At 35.4% G+C, this 15,445-nt stretch overlaps 1 protein-coding gene across 2 annotated transcripts in view; it reads right to left on the bottom strand.

The window, feature by feature from the left end:
- Positions 1-15,445, bottom strand: part of IL1RAPL1 (interleukin 1 receptor accessory protein like 1) — a 667,444-nt gene that overhangs the window by 156,963 nt on the left and 495,036 nt on the right. For both annotated transcript variants that reach the window (XM_015885202.2, XM_032440904.1), the window contains exon 6: positions 12,423-12,497. In XM_015885202.2, the coding sequence (XP_015740688.1) occupies positions 12,423-12,497 (75 nt within the window). The remainder of the gene's footprint in view (positions 1-12,422; positions 12,498-15,445) is intronic.

A 15,445-nucleotide genomic window follows, 5' to 3' on the forward strand; every position in this document is an offset into this window, starting at 1 on the left:
TTGATGTACACAGCAGCATGTGTTTGTCTGAAATGCAGCACTTTAAGTTGAAATGTTTCAGTCATTTTTAATTTATCATTAATTTATTACTAATATTTGTGAAGGAGCTCTACTATGGTACATCCTGAATAGACAAAATAGACATTAGAGAGCTAGTTAAGTGCAGATGCTGTACTCTACCTCACAAATGTGTTTCCACAGTTTAAGGACTGGCAAAGCATTTGCTGTGTCACAGTATCAGCGCACATTGTTACTCATTTGCAAAGTAAATAACATCATGTTATATTAAACTTTAGCAACATTTTCCTTTGTATTTACAATACACTAAATACAAATTTTTGTATTTGTTCCTAGTGGTCTATTACAAGGGTTCATCTGATCCTGACATCCTAATTAAGTGACTTGGGAATAACCATAAATTATAAATACATTAGAGTTTCTAACTTCAGTTATGTCTAACCAGTGAAATCCTACATTTCAACTACTACTGGCAGTCTTTCTCTGTGTATGTGGGTTAAGGCACTATAGACATTACATATACTTATCAGGCCTCCACTGAAATGGATGAATCAGCTCCATTCAGAAATTTATTTGTCTTTATCTAAATCTACCTGGGACCAAGATTATCAAAGAGTCTCACACTAGCTAACTACCACTGCTAGTAGTTTAGTTGTCAAGGATCTTCTGCTTCCCTACTAAATTAGCCTCTAGTCTTTCCCAGCTTTAACCTACAATCTGTCTGCCTACCTGAAGCCTCTATTGTCCTGAGGGTTTAGACAACTCTTCGAGAAGATCAGACAAGCTGAACACAGAACTGGAAATAGGCTGCTTTAAGTTCTCTTATTTCCAAGAAGTGTTAGATTCATTTCAACCCTAAAACACAGCTTTCCATCTGGAGGGTAAAACAAACCTCCACTTTAATATAGCCTTTATATAAACCATGCTCTCAACCCAATGGAAAAATGCCAGTTTGGAATTGCTTCCCCACACAAACTCAGCAGTGAAATATCAGGAGAACCTCCCTGCAATGAGACTGTCAAGTGCCTGCATAGATCTCTTCATCCATAAGAGTAATTCTGAAAGCATAGTGAATTTAGGACACAAAACCTGATAAACTGCATTTTATGCCATGGGATATTATAACAGCTCAGAAAAATTGGTCCACGCCCACACTTGTTAACAGATTGCCACAAAACAAAATAGGAGATAAGGCAGGAAGACTGCATGGTATGTGGTAGATGGATCCCTGACACTTTCTTGCAATTATAGCACTTCTAAATCATGAGTAGAACTCAAAGGAGAAGACATGCAGTGTCCGGGAGATTCTGACTTCTCTTAATACAGTCTTTTCTTTTGATCTACTTCAAGCTGGAACTCTACTTACTATTACATAAAAAAAAAAAGAAAAAAAAAAAAGGCTTAAGCAAAATGAAGTTGTGATAAAGGATATCTGACTACGTTTGCAGAGAGTGATAATTTGGTAGTTTGGCACACATAGATGTAGATCACAGTAGTTCACAATAATTAATTACAAAAACTGCAGTCTTCTCATTGCAAAGAAAAGAAGAATGTGTTTCAAGCATAAACTGATTTTATTTTAAAATTACTTAGAACCATTTCCACTGATGATTGCTTATTGCATGGAGCCAGGTTAATGTGAAAATAAGACATTCCACAATCTTTAGGTTAAACATACAATAACTCTTCAGTGTATTGCATGAATAACCTAGAATCAATAACTTCACATGTGTAGACCCTATCAAAGCTAGTTTGTTTGTTTGTTTGTTTTTGTTTTTTCTCTCTGTAAGAAAGCAACATATCAAAGGCAGGAACAATCCTGAGATTATTTTTGTCATGTCAATAAGAGTAAGGACTAAAAAAGTCTGAAAAATAAATCTTCTGCCATTACAGTTTTAAAGGACTGATAATTTACAATTTTAAAAGACTGAAAATATAATCTCCTAAATCTAAAAGTCTTTGAAGTTTGATGTGCTCTGTGACTACAATCAGCCCTTCAAAAGTATTTATTACATTATTCTCAGTATCACTATTTATCATCAAATGAAAAACAAGGACTATCAACTGTGTTCTTTACTCACATAAATGAGTACAAAAGAGTTGAAGAAAGAAAATCTAATAAACAAAATTAACTGAAAGTCTAATTAAAGAGTTGATCTGGCTTTTTATTTTTTCACAGTAAAATGTAGTCCTCATTTTCAAGTTTCGGTAACAGGATACCAGATAGCCAATTAAGTAACAGAATGAATCACATATAATTTTAAAGAACAATGATTAGTGATGGAATTACCTCTTGTGTTTGATCATTGAACACCATTAACACATCTTCAGTTATGGAGTCGTATTTTGATTAATTTAACAGTCACAAATACAAGCACAGTAGAAAATCTGGGCTATGCATTTCTATGGCACATTGTATCTGCAACATTTCTGGTTATATAAAATTTATAATCTTATATATAAAATGTTTTTGAAAGGTCTGTTTTAAATATTTTTAAAATCATTCACGTGTGGTACATAGACACCATTAAGGAAGATATTCACCCACACCAACTTCAAGTATGTCATTCCAGATACCTAAGCAAAAAGGCTGAACTAACTATACAGTGAACAGAGTGAGTCATCAGTGTGCCAAATTCCAACCAAAAGCCACCTTTACAGGAAGATGCAGGTATCTGTAGAGCAGTTCCACTCTGACAAAGTATGATTTATGTCATACTGCAGCCTCCATCTAGTGACTGTATTGCTACTGTGGGATGCCTTCTGTATTGACTCAGACAGTGGTTTCACTGATTTGTGCCAAAGAACCTTTATGCTTCTTACATGTCACTTCACTCCCTGGCCACCATATATTGGCAGTAAAGCTTGTTGCACCTACATGACTAGTAGTGCAGTGAGTCATTTAGCTTAAATTGGTTTCCTTTCTTCTAAGGATTATTTCTCAGCCATCTCATGAACCCCTGTAAGCATGAATGCTGAAGGTGGCTTAAAGAAGAAGAGAGTGTCAGGGGGCAGATATGAGAGCTGTACAGATTTACACTGCATTAAAGCAATCATAACACATCACATCATTATTGGCTAACCTTTCCAGATAAAACTGAGTGCCCTTGTGAGGCTCCACAAATTCAAGAACCTATTCAAGTCAGATGTCTTTAGCTGAGCAAAGATAACACTCTTTGTAATAAACAGCAGAAAATCAAAGGTATTGAGAGCAACAGAAGTTATGCTGCTAGATAATTCTGTGCATCTGACTCTAAGCATCTTTTTATATTTTGGTTCTACAAAACAGCAGGAGAAAAAATGCCTCCCCTGTAGACTTCTCTGTCGAAGTAGTACCTTGTATAGTACTTTCGCTCTTAAATTTCTGATATGCTGGCTCAGACTGCCCTCAGAACCAGCCTTCATTTTCAACCTATCCTATTCTCCTTACTTTAAGGAAAGACTGATGTAAGGAACTCCTAAAATAAAATATCTCTGAAAAGAAAATGCAGTATTCATACAACTCAGCTGGCAGGCAGGGATTTGTGACAGGTAGCAATGTATGCAGAAAAGTCTTTGAAGCAAACTGAGTTATTCTTCATATATGGCCCTGAGTATACTAAATAATGAACACTTAAATGATATAATAAGTCTTATCTTAATTTTTTACTTAAACTAGGTTTGAGCTGTTATTGTTGGTAATGCACTAGTAAATATATTTATTATAGTAGGTAAATTTGACAATAGCTTGGATAAACTGAAGATTTTTCATTCCCCAATAGTAAATCCAAATGATTTCAGTCTTGGACTTTACCACTGTAAATGGGAGTAACGTTTTTTGGTCCTACAAAGAAGAAAATACCTATGGATTTTAGTACTCACAAGGCAAGAGATACCATTATGTATAAGCTTTTAAAAATGAATTTTACAAAGCAATGAGAAATGAAAAACTGTATCTTGGCTACTGTATTCTAAGGGCTTATAAAAATCTGTTTTGATCTTAATTGCCATTTGAGAAAGTAAAAAGAAAGGTTGCAGCTGCACAACACTGGCTGCTCCACTTGTAACTCATCCCTCCTTACATTACAATGGTATCTCTATATTAGAAGTTAAAAATGTCTTCCATCAAGAAATACTCTAACTTTTACTGGAGTGAAAGGAATACTTGGGTTAAAAGAAATTAGCAAATTAAAAAATATGCACAAGGAAACCACAATAACAAACTATAATAAACTGGTTGATGTTTATAGTATTATGAAAAGTATCATAAAGCCAGTGAGAAGAAGCCAGCTTTCCTACGACATTAGTTTTGTCTAAAAGCACTACCCAGGCTTTTAGAAGTTGTATGAAAAATCAGACTTCGGATAACTATTCAGAAACACAACCATTTATTGTATCAAATGAATTGCCTGGAAGAGTTGTTAAAGAAACCAAACACATGCCTCTCTAGCCTTGCATCTCAAATCTCATTAAATTAGTGTAAAAAGAGGTCATTTTGTAATACTTGCTATATTTTTTTCTTAATACACTTCAAGTGGGTTAACTAAAGTAAGTGTTTCTGTAGTGAATACAAATTACAACTTGATTTGTTTAATTTCTCGATAAGTATGGCATTTTTCTAATATTGTTTTTCATACACATATTTTCCATTAATACAAGCTAGTTATTGGAAAGAGAGCAGAACATTTGTAGTATTCATAAATTTCTCTTTCAAGGATACATCAATCAGCTGAAATGGCTGATAAACTAGAAGGTAAAATTTACTGTAGTGCAGTCCAAGGTAGATATTTCCTTATAAATTACCAGATCCAGAGGACTAAATTTAAATTCTGATTTCACTCAACTTGGATGCTTTGTCTGTTTTAACTTTCTAGCTCCACAGTTCTCAAAAGATACTTCTGAGTTCATTTAAACAGCTGTTTCTCTCCAGTTTATTTTTAGACATCTTTGTACATTTTCAGATCAGGACAAAAAGTAAGCACTTAATAAATCTTTTGTTCAGACAATATTTTATGTTCTTGTATAGGAACAAGAAAAAATAACTAATTAATCCACTGTCAGAATTCTACCTTGGGCAAAAGGATAAGATGTAAAAAGAGGACAGTTCTAGATTAGAACTGTGTTCTAAACTGCAAGAATTTATTACAAACATTTAAGCCCCCGAGCCTGTCAGTGTTGCTACACTTCCTATCTACATGTCAAATTCCTGATATTATGAAATTACACAAATTTGGATTTTGTTTTCAGAATGAAACCTGCGTACTGCACTAAATCTTAACACACTGTACATCTCAGACAAAAATGAAGCAAAACAATTAAAAAAACTGCAGTTTGATGCTGATGAAACTAAAGGGTTATATATGGAATAGCTCCACTGTATAATATGTCTTGAACACTTTAAAAAGAATAAAGAAGTTCCTAATGCATATAGCTACTGTATTTACTTAAATTGACTCAAAAACCACACTGCTGTTATGGTTGACATTTCTGACACTTCATGTCAGAATCTAGATACTATGATTTATAAAAAACAACAAAATTAACATATAAATATCATCTTGAGTAAGAGTTAGGTAAATATTTTATTGTACATTACCATACAATCAAAGGTTTATAGAATCCTTAGACTTAGAAGGGATCTGTAACGGACATCTAGTCCAAGTCTCCTGCAAGGAACAGGGACGCCACAACCAGATCAGGCTCCCCAGGGTCTAATCCAGTCTCACCTTGAACATCGCCAGGGACAGGTCACCGACCACATCTCTGGTCAACCTGTTCCAGTGCCTCACCAGACCCACTGTAGAAGATTTTTTTCCGTATGTCTAACCTAGATCTACCTTCTTTAGGCTTGAAGCCATTTCACCTTGTCATATCACCACAAACTCTGCTAAAGAGTCCGTCCCCTTCTTTTCTGTAGCTTCCCTTTGGATACTGAAAGGCCACTATCAGGTTACCTCAGAACCTCTTCTTCTCCAGGCTGAACAGCCCCAGCTCTCTCAGCCTATCCTCACAGGAGAGGTGTTCCATCCCTTGGATCATTATCGTGACCCTCCTCAGATACACTCTAACATCTCTCTCCTATACTGAGGACTCCATATCTAGACACAGTAGTCCAGATAAGGCCTCATCATTGCAAAGTATGGGGGCAGGATCACCTCCCTCAAAGTACTGGTCCCAGCACTGACCCTTGTGGCACACCATTCATCACTGACTTCCATCCAGACACTGAGCCATTGACCGCCACTCTCTGGACTTTATCCTGCAGCCAGTTCTTCGTCCATTAAACAGTCTACCCATCAAATCCATATATTTCCAGTCTGGGGAGAAGGGTGTGGTGGGGTAGTGTGTCAAAGGCCTTACTGAAGTCCAGATACATGACATCAGTTGCTCTTCCCCTTGATGCAGTAACATCGTCATAAAAGGCCACAAGGTTGGTGAAGCAAGATTTGCCCTTGTTCACCAAGGGCCATGTTGCTTCTCCCATGCAACCCCTCTGTCTTTCATGTGCCTAAGCATTGCTTCCAGAAGGATATGCTCCATGATCTTTCTTGGCACAGAGGTGAGACTGATAGGATGGTAGATCCTGGGGTTATCCTTTATTTTCTTATTAAAAATGGGAGTGATGTTGCCTTTTGTCCAGTCACCAGGCACTTCCCTTGATTGTCATGACTTCACCCAACTGCCACTGATTATTCTCCAAAGTGGCTATTTTACAGTTCAAACTCTGTCTCTGAAGATATAAAATATTAAATGCATTTTCTTTTTTTTTTTTTTTTAAATTGAGATGCTGAAAACACACTTATTTTTCATCCTGCTACACTAGATGTCAAACATGAGTTTTCGTGAACCAGTCTTCAGTTAAATTAACAACTTTATAAGTGAGTCTTTCAGCAAAACATTTTACACTGAATGCCTTACTATTTGACTGAATAATTATACTAAATTGAAACTTAGTTGAAAAGTTTAAAAGTTGTCTTGTAATATTTAGGGTGGTGAGGCTGTGGCACAGGCTGCCCAGAAAAGCTGTGATGCCCTATCCCTGGAGGTGCTCAAGGCCAGGTTTGATGGAATCTGGCAATCTGATCTTGTGGGAGGCAGCCCTGCCCACAGCAGGGGCATTGGTGGCCTAGATATATCTTATTACTAAGCCATTATCTTCCTATATTTCAGCAGTATTCATACAGGTGGGCATTTAAAGAGAATGGATATGTAAGCCTCTCTTGATGTAAAGGTGCTATTGTCATTGCGAAGGATCCTAAGCCCAATGCTTTGAAGATCTGGCTCACAGCACTATCTCAGCAGCTGGGAAAAGTTTTGATGGTTTCTTCCTCAAAAATAAATTATTATAGTGTAAAGAACACTGGAACAATTAAATAGTTTAATGCAACACTCCCTAACATCATGAAGATGTTGCTCCTTTTATGGAGTCAGTATAGCAGTTAGATTAATTGTGTACAGTTAAAAATGATTTAGGCATTCTTAAATTTTAATTATCATCCAGAAAGGAGACATATATTGCTGGTCATTTCACATCACTTTAGGTAACTTATTTATACAGCTACTGATTAGGCTAGCTAAGAAGTGCTTTTATCATTAATAACACCAATTTGTGTGGAAGATTTTTATTAAAATGTTGCTACAAATGAAGTATTATCCTACTCTTCATGAAGTATTCTCATCTTTTTCTGGAAATTTTTCATATTCTTACTTTAGAAAGAACATATTAAAAGCCAGTTTAATGACTTTTTTTCAAGAATATGTTCAGAATAGAGAGAAAGGAGCAAGCTCCTAGTCACTAGAGGGTAGTCAATTCAATTTTATGTAAATAATGCTCTAGAAACAAATAAAAGACAAAACAAAACAATGAGTAACAACAAAAACAAAACCAGATTCATTGCAGATTTATTCACAAGAACAAATTCTGGCATCGGACGATATGCCTGAAACTCATTTCATTCAGATCACAAGATGCTTAGGTACCTAAGTTTCAGGCCCATTCATATGCTTGTGGGAGTCTTTATTCCTTTTATGAAAATAATTCAACAATTGCTTTATTTTTCTAGGTGAGTTCTGGCATTTCAAATTATGGGCTTGTGCAGAATCAGAAAATATACTAAAAAAAACTGGGGAGGACATAGGCTAACTAGTTTCTGAGCTGCTTAATATCATTATTGATTTATTGTGTTTCATTTCGTGTGCATGTATTGTCATGGTTTTTGTTTGCTTGTTTGTTTGTTTTGTTTTGTTTTGCTTTGTTTTAATTCTGACCCATTACAGTCTGTTATAGAGATGCACCTGTCTTCTTAGAGATAGAGGATTGTACATAGAGATGCACAACAAAAGAAAAATCATCCCCAACAAACTGGCCAGTTGGGAGAGGAAAGAAATGAAAGGAAAATTAAAAACCAAAAGAAAGCTCTGCTCCTGCGTCTTTGCTCATGAGAAGCTCTTATTTATTGACCAAATGGATAATGGAGTGAGATTTTCTGCAGGCAGACTCACAATATGCTATTAGTTTCTTTGATGGAGAAAATATATTTTAAAGAGCTGGTGGAAAAAAAAACACATTGCCTGAATGTCTGATGAAACTGAAAAGCCTCAAAATTTACCAATACAGAAAAACAGAACATAATTGTTAAATAAACATATATCATATATGCATTTCTGCCGAATACATCTACACAGGTCTAGAATTAAAAACAAAAAACAAACAAAAAAACCACACACAAAAAACAAACAAACAAACAAAAAAACCAGAATAACTTGATATTTTAGGATTTTCATATATAAGAAATAACATCAAGTTATCAAGTTGAGAAATATCATTTCTATTCAGGTTTGAACTAAAAGGTTATCATTTTTGTTATTCTTAGAATTATTTTCTAATGTTAACGTGGTTTTCCTTGCTGATTTTGGTAGTGTGTTGTGGGTAAGAGAAAATAAATAAATAAATCAATCATGGAATGCAGCTCACTGGGGCTGCACGTGGTACTTCATTACTTGTGATTTTTCTCCCTTTAATCTCCCCTTTATTTCCTGCATTACTGCACTCTCCAGATGATGCTGATGCTGCCTGTACCTGAATGGGAAGCACACCACATCTCCTTTTAGTTCCAAGATACTTACAAGGCTGCATCCTTTCCATGATTTAATTCAACACAGTATTTTATCTGGAGATTTTTAACCAGAGTAGAAGTCTATACTGAAGTTACCACAGCTATTCAGGAATCCCTTTTCAGGAGAAAAACTCAAAAAGGAAACAGTATATTTACCCTAGCAACAGAAGTAAGTGATTGATCATAAAATTGGAAGTAAAGATACAAAGAAAAAGCATTAAATGCAGAACAGGACAAGTTTGGAATTTATCTTGCTTTCCTCATCAAGGACTTATCTGCCTCATGCTTCGGCTGCCTTGTGCTGTCTTTCAAGAAAATCCATTGAGAAATGAATTTCTCCTTCAATTTCTTTGCTGTGCTTCTACTCGGGGATTTTCTGATTGCTATTCAATGTGATTAAGACATTTTAATGGAGGTCACAAGATTCCTGCATTTCTCTAAGGTTGATCATTACACTGTATCCATGTTTCACGATCTTCCAAATATCAGGTGAATAGTGGAACACCTTTTCTATAACTGACCAATTTGATTACATTTAAACCATGCAAACCTGTGAGTTCAAGGCTTGAGAACTGCAGATTCTCCACCTCTGTTTTGCTTTAAGCCAAGCACTATAACACTTCATCACTCACTAAGAGAAACTCCTTCTTTAATGTGTAGTCACCCTAGGGCTTGACAATGCCTTCGATGCAATACAATAATACAACAGCTCTGTAGTCGCATGACATTAATCTAAATTGCTGATATACATAAAGAAGCAATATATCACAGCAATAATGTCAGGTTGTTCTGCAGTGCTGAGATCTCATCATAGAAATCACAGAATGACCCAGGTCTGGAGGGACCTCAAGGAATCATAGTGTTCCAACTCCCTGCTAGGCAGGGCACCAAAACTACACACGTTTTTAAAAAACTAGATAGGTTTTGCCCAGGCCTGTCAAACCTGCCGTTGAACCCTCAAGGCGGGCATCCAAACCTCCTGGGCAAGGCCTGTTCCAGGAACTAACCTACTCTTCCTGTGAAGAACTTCCCCTAACATCACCGTATTTCCTCTTATTACTTAAACCCATTTCCGTGTCCTGCTATTGTCAGCCCTTTTGAAGAGTTTACTCCCCTCCTGGGTGTTGTTCCTTCAGGTATGGAAAGGCTGCATGAGGTTTACCCTGCAGCCTTCTCTTCTCCAGTGACAAGCCCCAAACTCCCTCAGGCCTGTCCTCATAGGGAGTGCTCCAGTCCTGATCATTTTCGTTGGCCCCTCCTCGGCCGTTTACCAAATTCGTGTCTTTTTTTGTACTGAGGGCTCCACACACTGGACGCACGTTACTCAGAATGGCGCCTCACAAAGAAAAAAAACAAGTAGGAGGACAATCAACATCGCTTCCCTTGCTGACACCCCTCTACCTGATGGACCAGGATCCCCTTTGCTTTCGAAGCTGCCCAGGCGCACTGCTGGCTCGGTTGGTTTTTTGTCTCCATCAGGACCGCAGGTCCTTCTCTGACCGGCTGCTCTCAAGGCCAATCCTCTGGCCTGTTACAGGTGCCTGGGGATTTTTGGCCAAGTTGCAAACTTGCACTTTGCCGTTGCGTTGAACCTCATTAAGTTCACCGCCCGATTTCCGCTGTCGAGTCCTTACTGAATGGATCCGTGTCCTCACTTACTGACCGCCACTCAGTTTGGTGTCGTCAGATAACTTTTGCTTGGGGGTGCGGCTCAATTCCCTCATCGACAGTCATTAATAAGTTAGAAGCACTGGTCCCAAGACAGGCCTTGAGGGGACATTTTCAGTTACCCCTTTCACATTCATCAACAGCTATTTAGCTGCCTGAATAGTGAACTTTCCATAACCCAGCACTCAAATAATTCATCCTATTTCTTAGAACTATGAGAAATAAAATGTATTATTATTACTCAAAATCATAGGTAAAAAGCTTCTAGCCGGCCATTAATAGTTACACTGTTATTGAATGAATCTCAATAAGTACAGTTCATGAGGTGAAACATGAATCCAAAAAAGACGTAAAAAAAAAAAAAAAAAAAAAAAGAATTAGGCAGCCACTTTGCTCTCCATTTCCTAGGATTGCAGGTGAATGAAAAGATAAAATCATCAAGTTTCATTAAACACAAACACGATGTCTTCAGACACAAAGAAATTAACTGTATTGTATTTACTGTATAATACTTTCAGAATATATGTGTATAGAACCTCATAATTTTATTTGAATACCTTGAATTATAACACAACATTTTATCAATACCAAAATAAAGACTAGTTATATTATGGCCACCATTAGCTACAGGCTGCCAAGCACCATAAGATTCTCTGTTGTTGACACTCCTAACTCATTTGCAAGTATTCTGCTATTTCTTTTTTCCTAATGCTGTTCTGCAGTTTGGCTTGCTTTCTTTTATTTTATCTGTCTCTTTTTAATTTTAATTACTTTTATGGGATTAAAACAACCAGCATATTGTTTCCCTTTTTGTCTTTAATTAACATGCTCAAAGATCTATCAACAGGTTACTATTCTGACACCAAATCATAAGTCCAGTTTAACTTATTGTTGACTGCTTGTTTCTTAGAATTTGCCACCCGTCAGTCCACAAAGGAGAAAAAACTTTATATCCTGTAAGCTGTAGTAATTCAGTCACTTAATTTTAGATACTTAATCGAGTGTACAGCAGTAAGAGATCAAAGTGATGAAATATACCCATCATCCACTAGTTTGGAAAAAGTAAAAAAATGGTTTCTTCATGCATAAATTTATCTTTATTCAAACTCACATAAATATCTGTAAATTTTAAATAATCAGATTCAATTATGTTAACTTGTCACTGCTGAATAGTTTTAAACCAGTACAACTTTTATAAAAACAAAATGTATAAGTACAGAATATTCTTGCAGTTCCACAAGTAACTACCGTGTAAACTGTGTAAGCAGAATTTAAATGACAAAATCCCACTGAGCTTTTAAATTACAGTGGATATATTTAAATATACATAAAATGGAAACTTTAGGAAGAAAATCTCAGGCACGTGCATTAACAATTGAGTGGGGAATGGGAAAAAAAAAAAACAGTAAAAAATGCAGTAGTATTCAAGATTTTAGTACTCAGAATTATTATTGTTATTATTATTTTGGTGAAGAACACTCTTCTAGGTGTCATATGATACATCTCTGCATGTCAACACAGTGTGTTTAACATCTTTTTAATGAAAGTATTAATGACTTCATTTTATCATATTACCATTGTACATTTATACATCAAATATCTTCATACAATTTGAAGAGAAATTATGTGTTTACTACTTACCTAACTGGGTCTCCTGAATTGTTAGCTTACTTTCCAATGGGTGTAAAAGCTTTGGTGGTTTATCTGTTAGTGGCGCTAGAAAAGAAAGAAATTCACATATATAGTTTTCTGATAATTATTGTGTAGAAAAAAAACACAACTTGATACATTGGTTCAGAAATGTTTTTTCTTTGTTTGTTCATGCCTTAAGTAATGTTCATGCTTTAAGCAGCAGTAAATGTTTTTACTTACAGAGAGAATATAGCACCACACTTAGATTATTTCATACACTGGGGTACTGGAGACATTTGTTAAAAAAAAATCTCTTAAGACTATCACAAAAATCCTACAGCAATCTATAAATATGCTTTAATGAAATATTTTATTGCTTAGTATATTTAAATACATTCCTGCCAAACAGAGTCACTATCAGGGAATTAATATAGATAATCTAAGATTTGAAGGTGGACTACAATAAAAGGTGTGCAAAACACCAAAATAAAATCCAAGGGACAGACACAGTGACGTAATGGTGAAACTCCTACTAAAATTACTTCTCTCTTCCCTTTTAATATAGTCTGAAATAATTTTGGTAGAATACTGTAAATTGTAGAATAAGAGTTTTGTCATGATCGAAAACATTTTGAAGGTGCTAATAGGAACTTTGTGAAGCATGTTCAAAACATATTGCTGAACAATGTAGCTATTAACTAGATTCATCACCTCATGTATACTTCATAGAAGTGACACTGATTATTGCTACTTTCATAGTACTAACAACTACTGTTAGTAAGTCTGTTCTACTGATGTCTGACAAACAAGTTCACAATATATGAAGAGAACATGAACTTTTTTTCTTAAAATGATTAGTAAGTGTTCATGGGAAATCTCCAACTTTTAGCTTCCTGGAACATTTTGATATTTAGCTTTTCAACATTAATTCACATTTCAGTCTTTAACATAGATTATGGGCTGTCAGAGATTTAAAGTACTTTTGACACTTTGATATAACTGTATAATATTTGTTCCCTCAAACTTGTCAAATCACTACTTCCTTTCTTACTGACATACATTTACATGTGTGGATGTTTAATCTACTAAATACACTCATCTCCTGTCAGCAGAGGTTGAGCTGCTTTCTCTTACTACACTCATTTTTCTCTTTGATTAAATTATCAATGCCCTTTAATACCTACAGTACTAACACTAACATTGCATGCAACAAGTAGAGAATGAATCCATATTTTGCTGTTTCATAGATAATTTTCCTATTTAACCAATGCATAAAGCTACCCAGTTGATATCACAGAATCATAGAATGGCTTGGGTTAGAAGGGATCTTAAAGATCATCTAGTTCCCCCTGTCATAATTGCCAACTACTTAATCGATCAGGTTGCTCAGGACTTTGATCACCTCCAGATATGGGGCAAAACATTATGTTTTGATCCATCAGTGCAAGGGATGAATCAAAATAATTCTTCAGGGAAAAGACCTAGATTTGGTCTACAAACACTTTTCATTTTTCTACTTTCTATAGGCGATTATTCTGTATTAAAGACTTCAGAGAGAGCCCACATTTATTAAAGATTTTTAAACATCTTTGGGTGGTTACTTTTCTTTACACTGATGTCCATATATCTCTCACCCTTTTTTTTTTTTTTTTCTTTTTTTCTTTTTTTTTCTTTTTCCTTTTGAGGTGGAAGGGAAAAGAATCTAAACTGCATTTTTTCTTAAGCTACAAAATTAATCATTCCCAATCTTAACTTCTCCATCAAGACTCAGAATTTATCAGCACACTGCCATTTAAAAAAGAATAAATAAAAATCATCCACTTTGAATTTAAATTTAGTTTTGCAGTTCTGTCACTCTCAACTCAATTACCATTTATCAGATAGTGTTTTCTGAGTCATTGTTGTTCTAGATCTGTTTTGAGACTCTTCAAGAAAACAAGAGTTTCTGACTGTATTAAAGATATAACTAGTTCAGTTCATCTGAATGCAACAAATGATGCTAGAAAACAGTTGTTTTTTTTTTTCCAGTTGAAGCAAAGAAAGACATTACTTTTATGGTCCTGTACTTAAGAGGCTTCTGACTACTCAATAAATAATCAATATCATTAATATTAGCAATTTATAAATAAATCAACACAACAAGAGTATGAAGTCATTACATAATTTATGCCCAGCAAAATTTTCCTATAACTCATGATTATTCAAGTCTTCAACAAAGAATTTCACAGAAGAAATATTGTTGAAAACAATTAATTAGGTATATAACTGATATATTAGATTTATAGGAGTACATAGGCTGGAAAGATATTCTGGAGATCAAGTGGTTTCAACTCTTGCTGAAAGTAAATTCAATAGATCAGATGGTCTGTAGGTCAGTACTTCATCCACTGAAAGTTTTGAATGCCTCTATAAATGGAGAATTCACCACTTCAAGTATTTCCTTCTCTGTGATAATATTTTCAGACAGGAAGAATGAGCAACACAGATGTAGGCAAATCTATGGTTCAAGCAGTTGTAGCTCCCAGGTCTAACTCTGTCACCCATGTAGAAAACCAAAGCACGCCTGAGCATACTGCATTTCAAAGTTTAAGGTATAGGGAAACATTGAAAGAGAGACAGAAGCAAGGAAAATCACCTCACTATCTTGCTATACTTAAGACATCTGTTTATAAAATTTTAAGACAATTTGAAATGCCCACTCAATCAATCTACACCTTATGTGCATGTCATTTTATTTATTAATCTACAAAGATATGACTGTTTTTTCTGGCAATTAAGCCATGTGAACTAAAACAAATCTGAGAAGATTTCAGCTGCCCCTCTGCATTTCAGTTTTATGCTGTCTGCAGATGCCAACATTCATAGGCAGCACAGAGCTTCTGCAATCCTTGTTTAGTTTAGAAACTCTGAAGTAGACCTATTGTCTCCTATAGGCAATTTCAAATCCTTCAGACTCTGAGGTATTATATTTTTAATTGGAGCAACCTATCATACAAGAGACTATTCAAAATGAACACAGTCTTCAGATAGAT

Source organism: Coturnix japonica, chromosome 1 (assembly GCF_001577835.2).
Source record: "Coturnix japonica isolate 7356 chromosome 1, Coturnix japonica 2.1, whole genome shotgun sequence".
In the NCBI taxonomy this organism is placed as follows: Eukaryota; Metazoa; Chordata; class Aves; order Galliformes; family Phasianidae; genus Coturnix; species Coturnix japonica.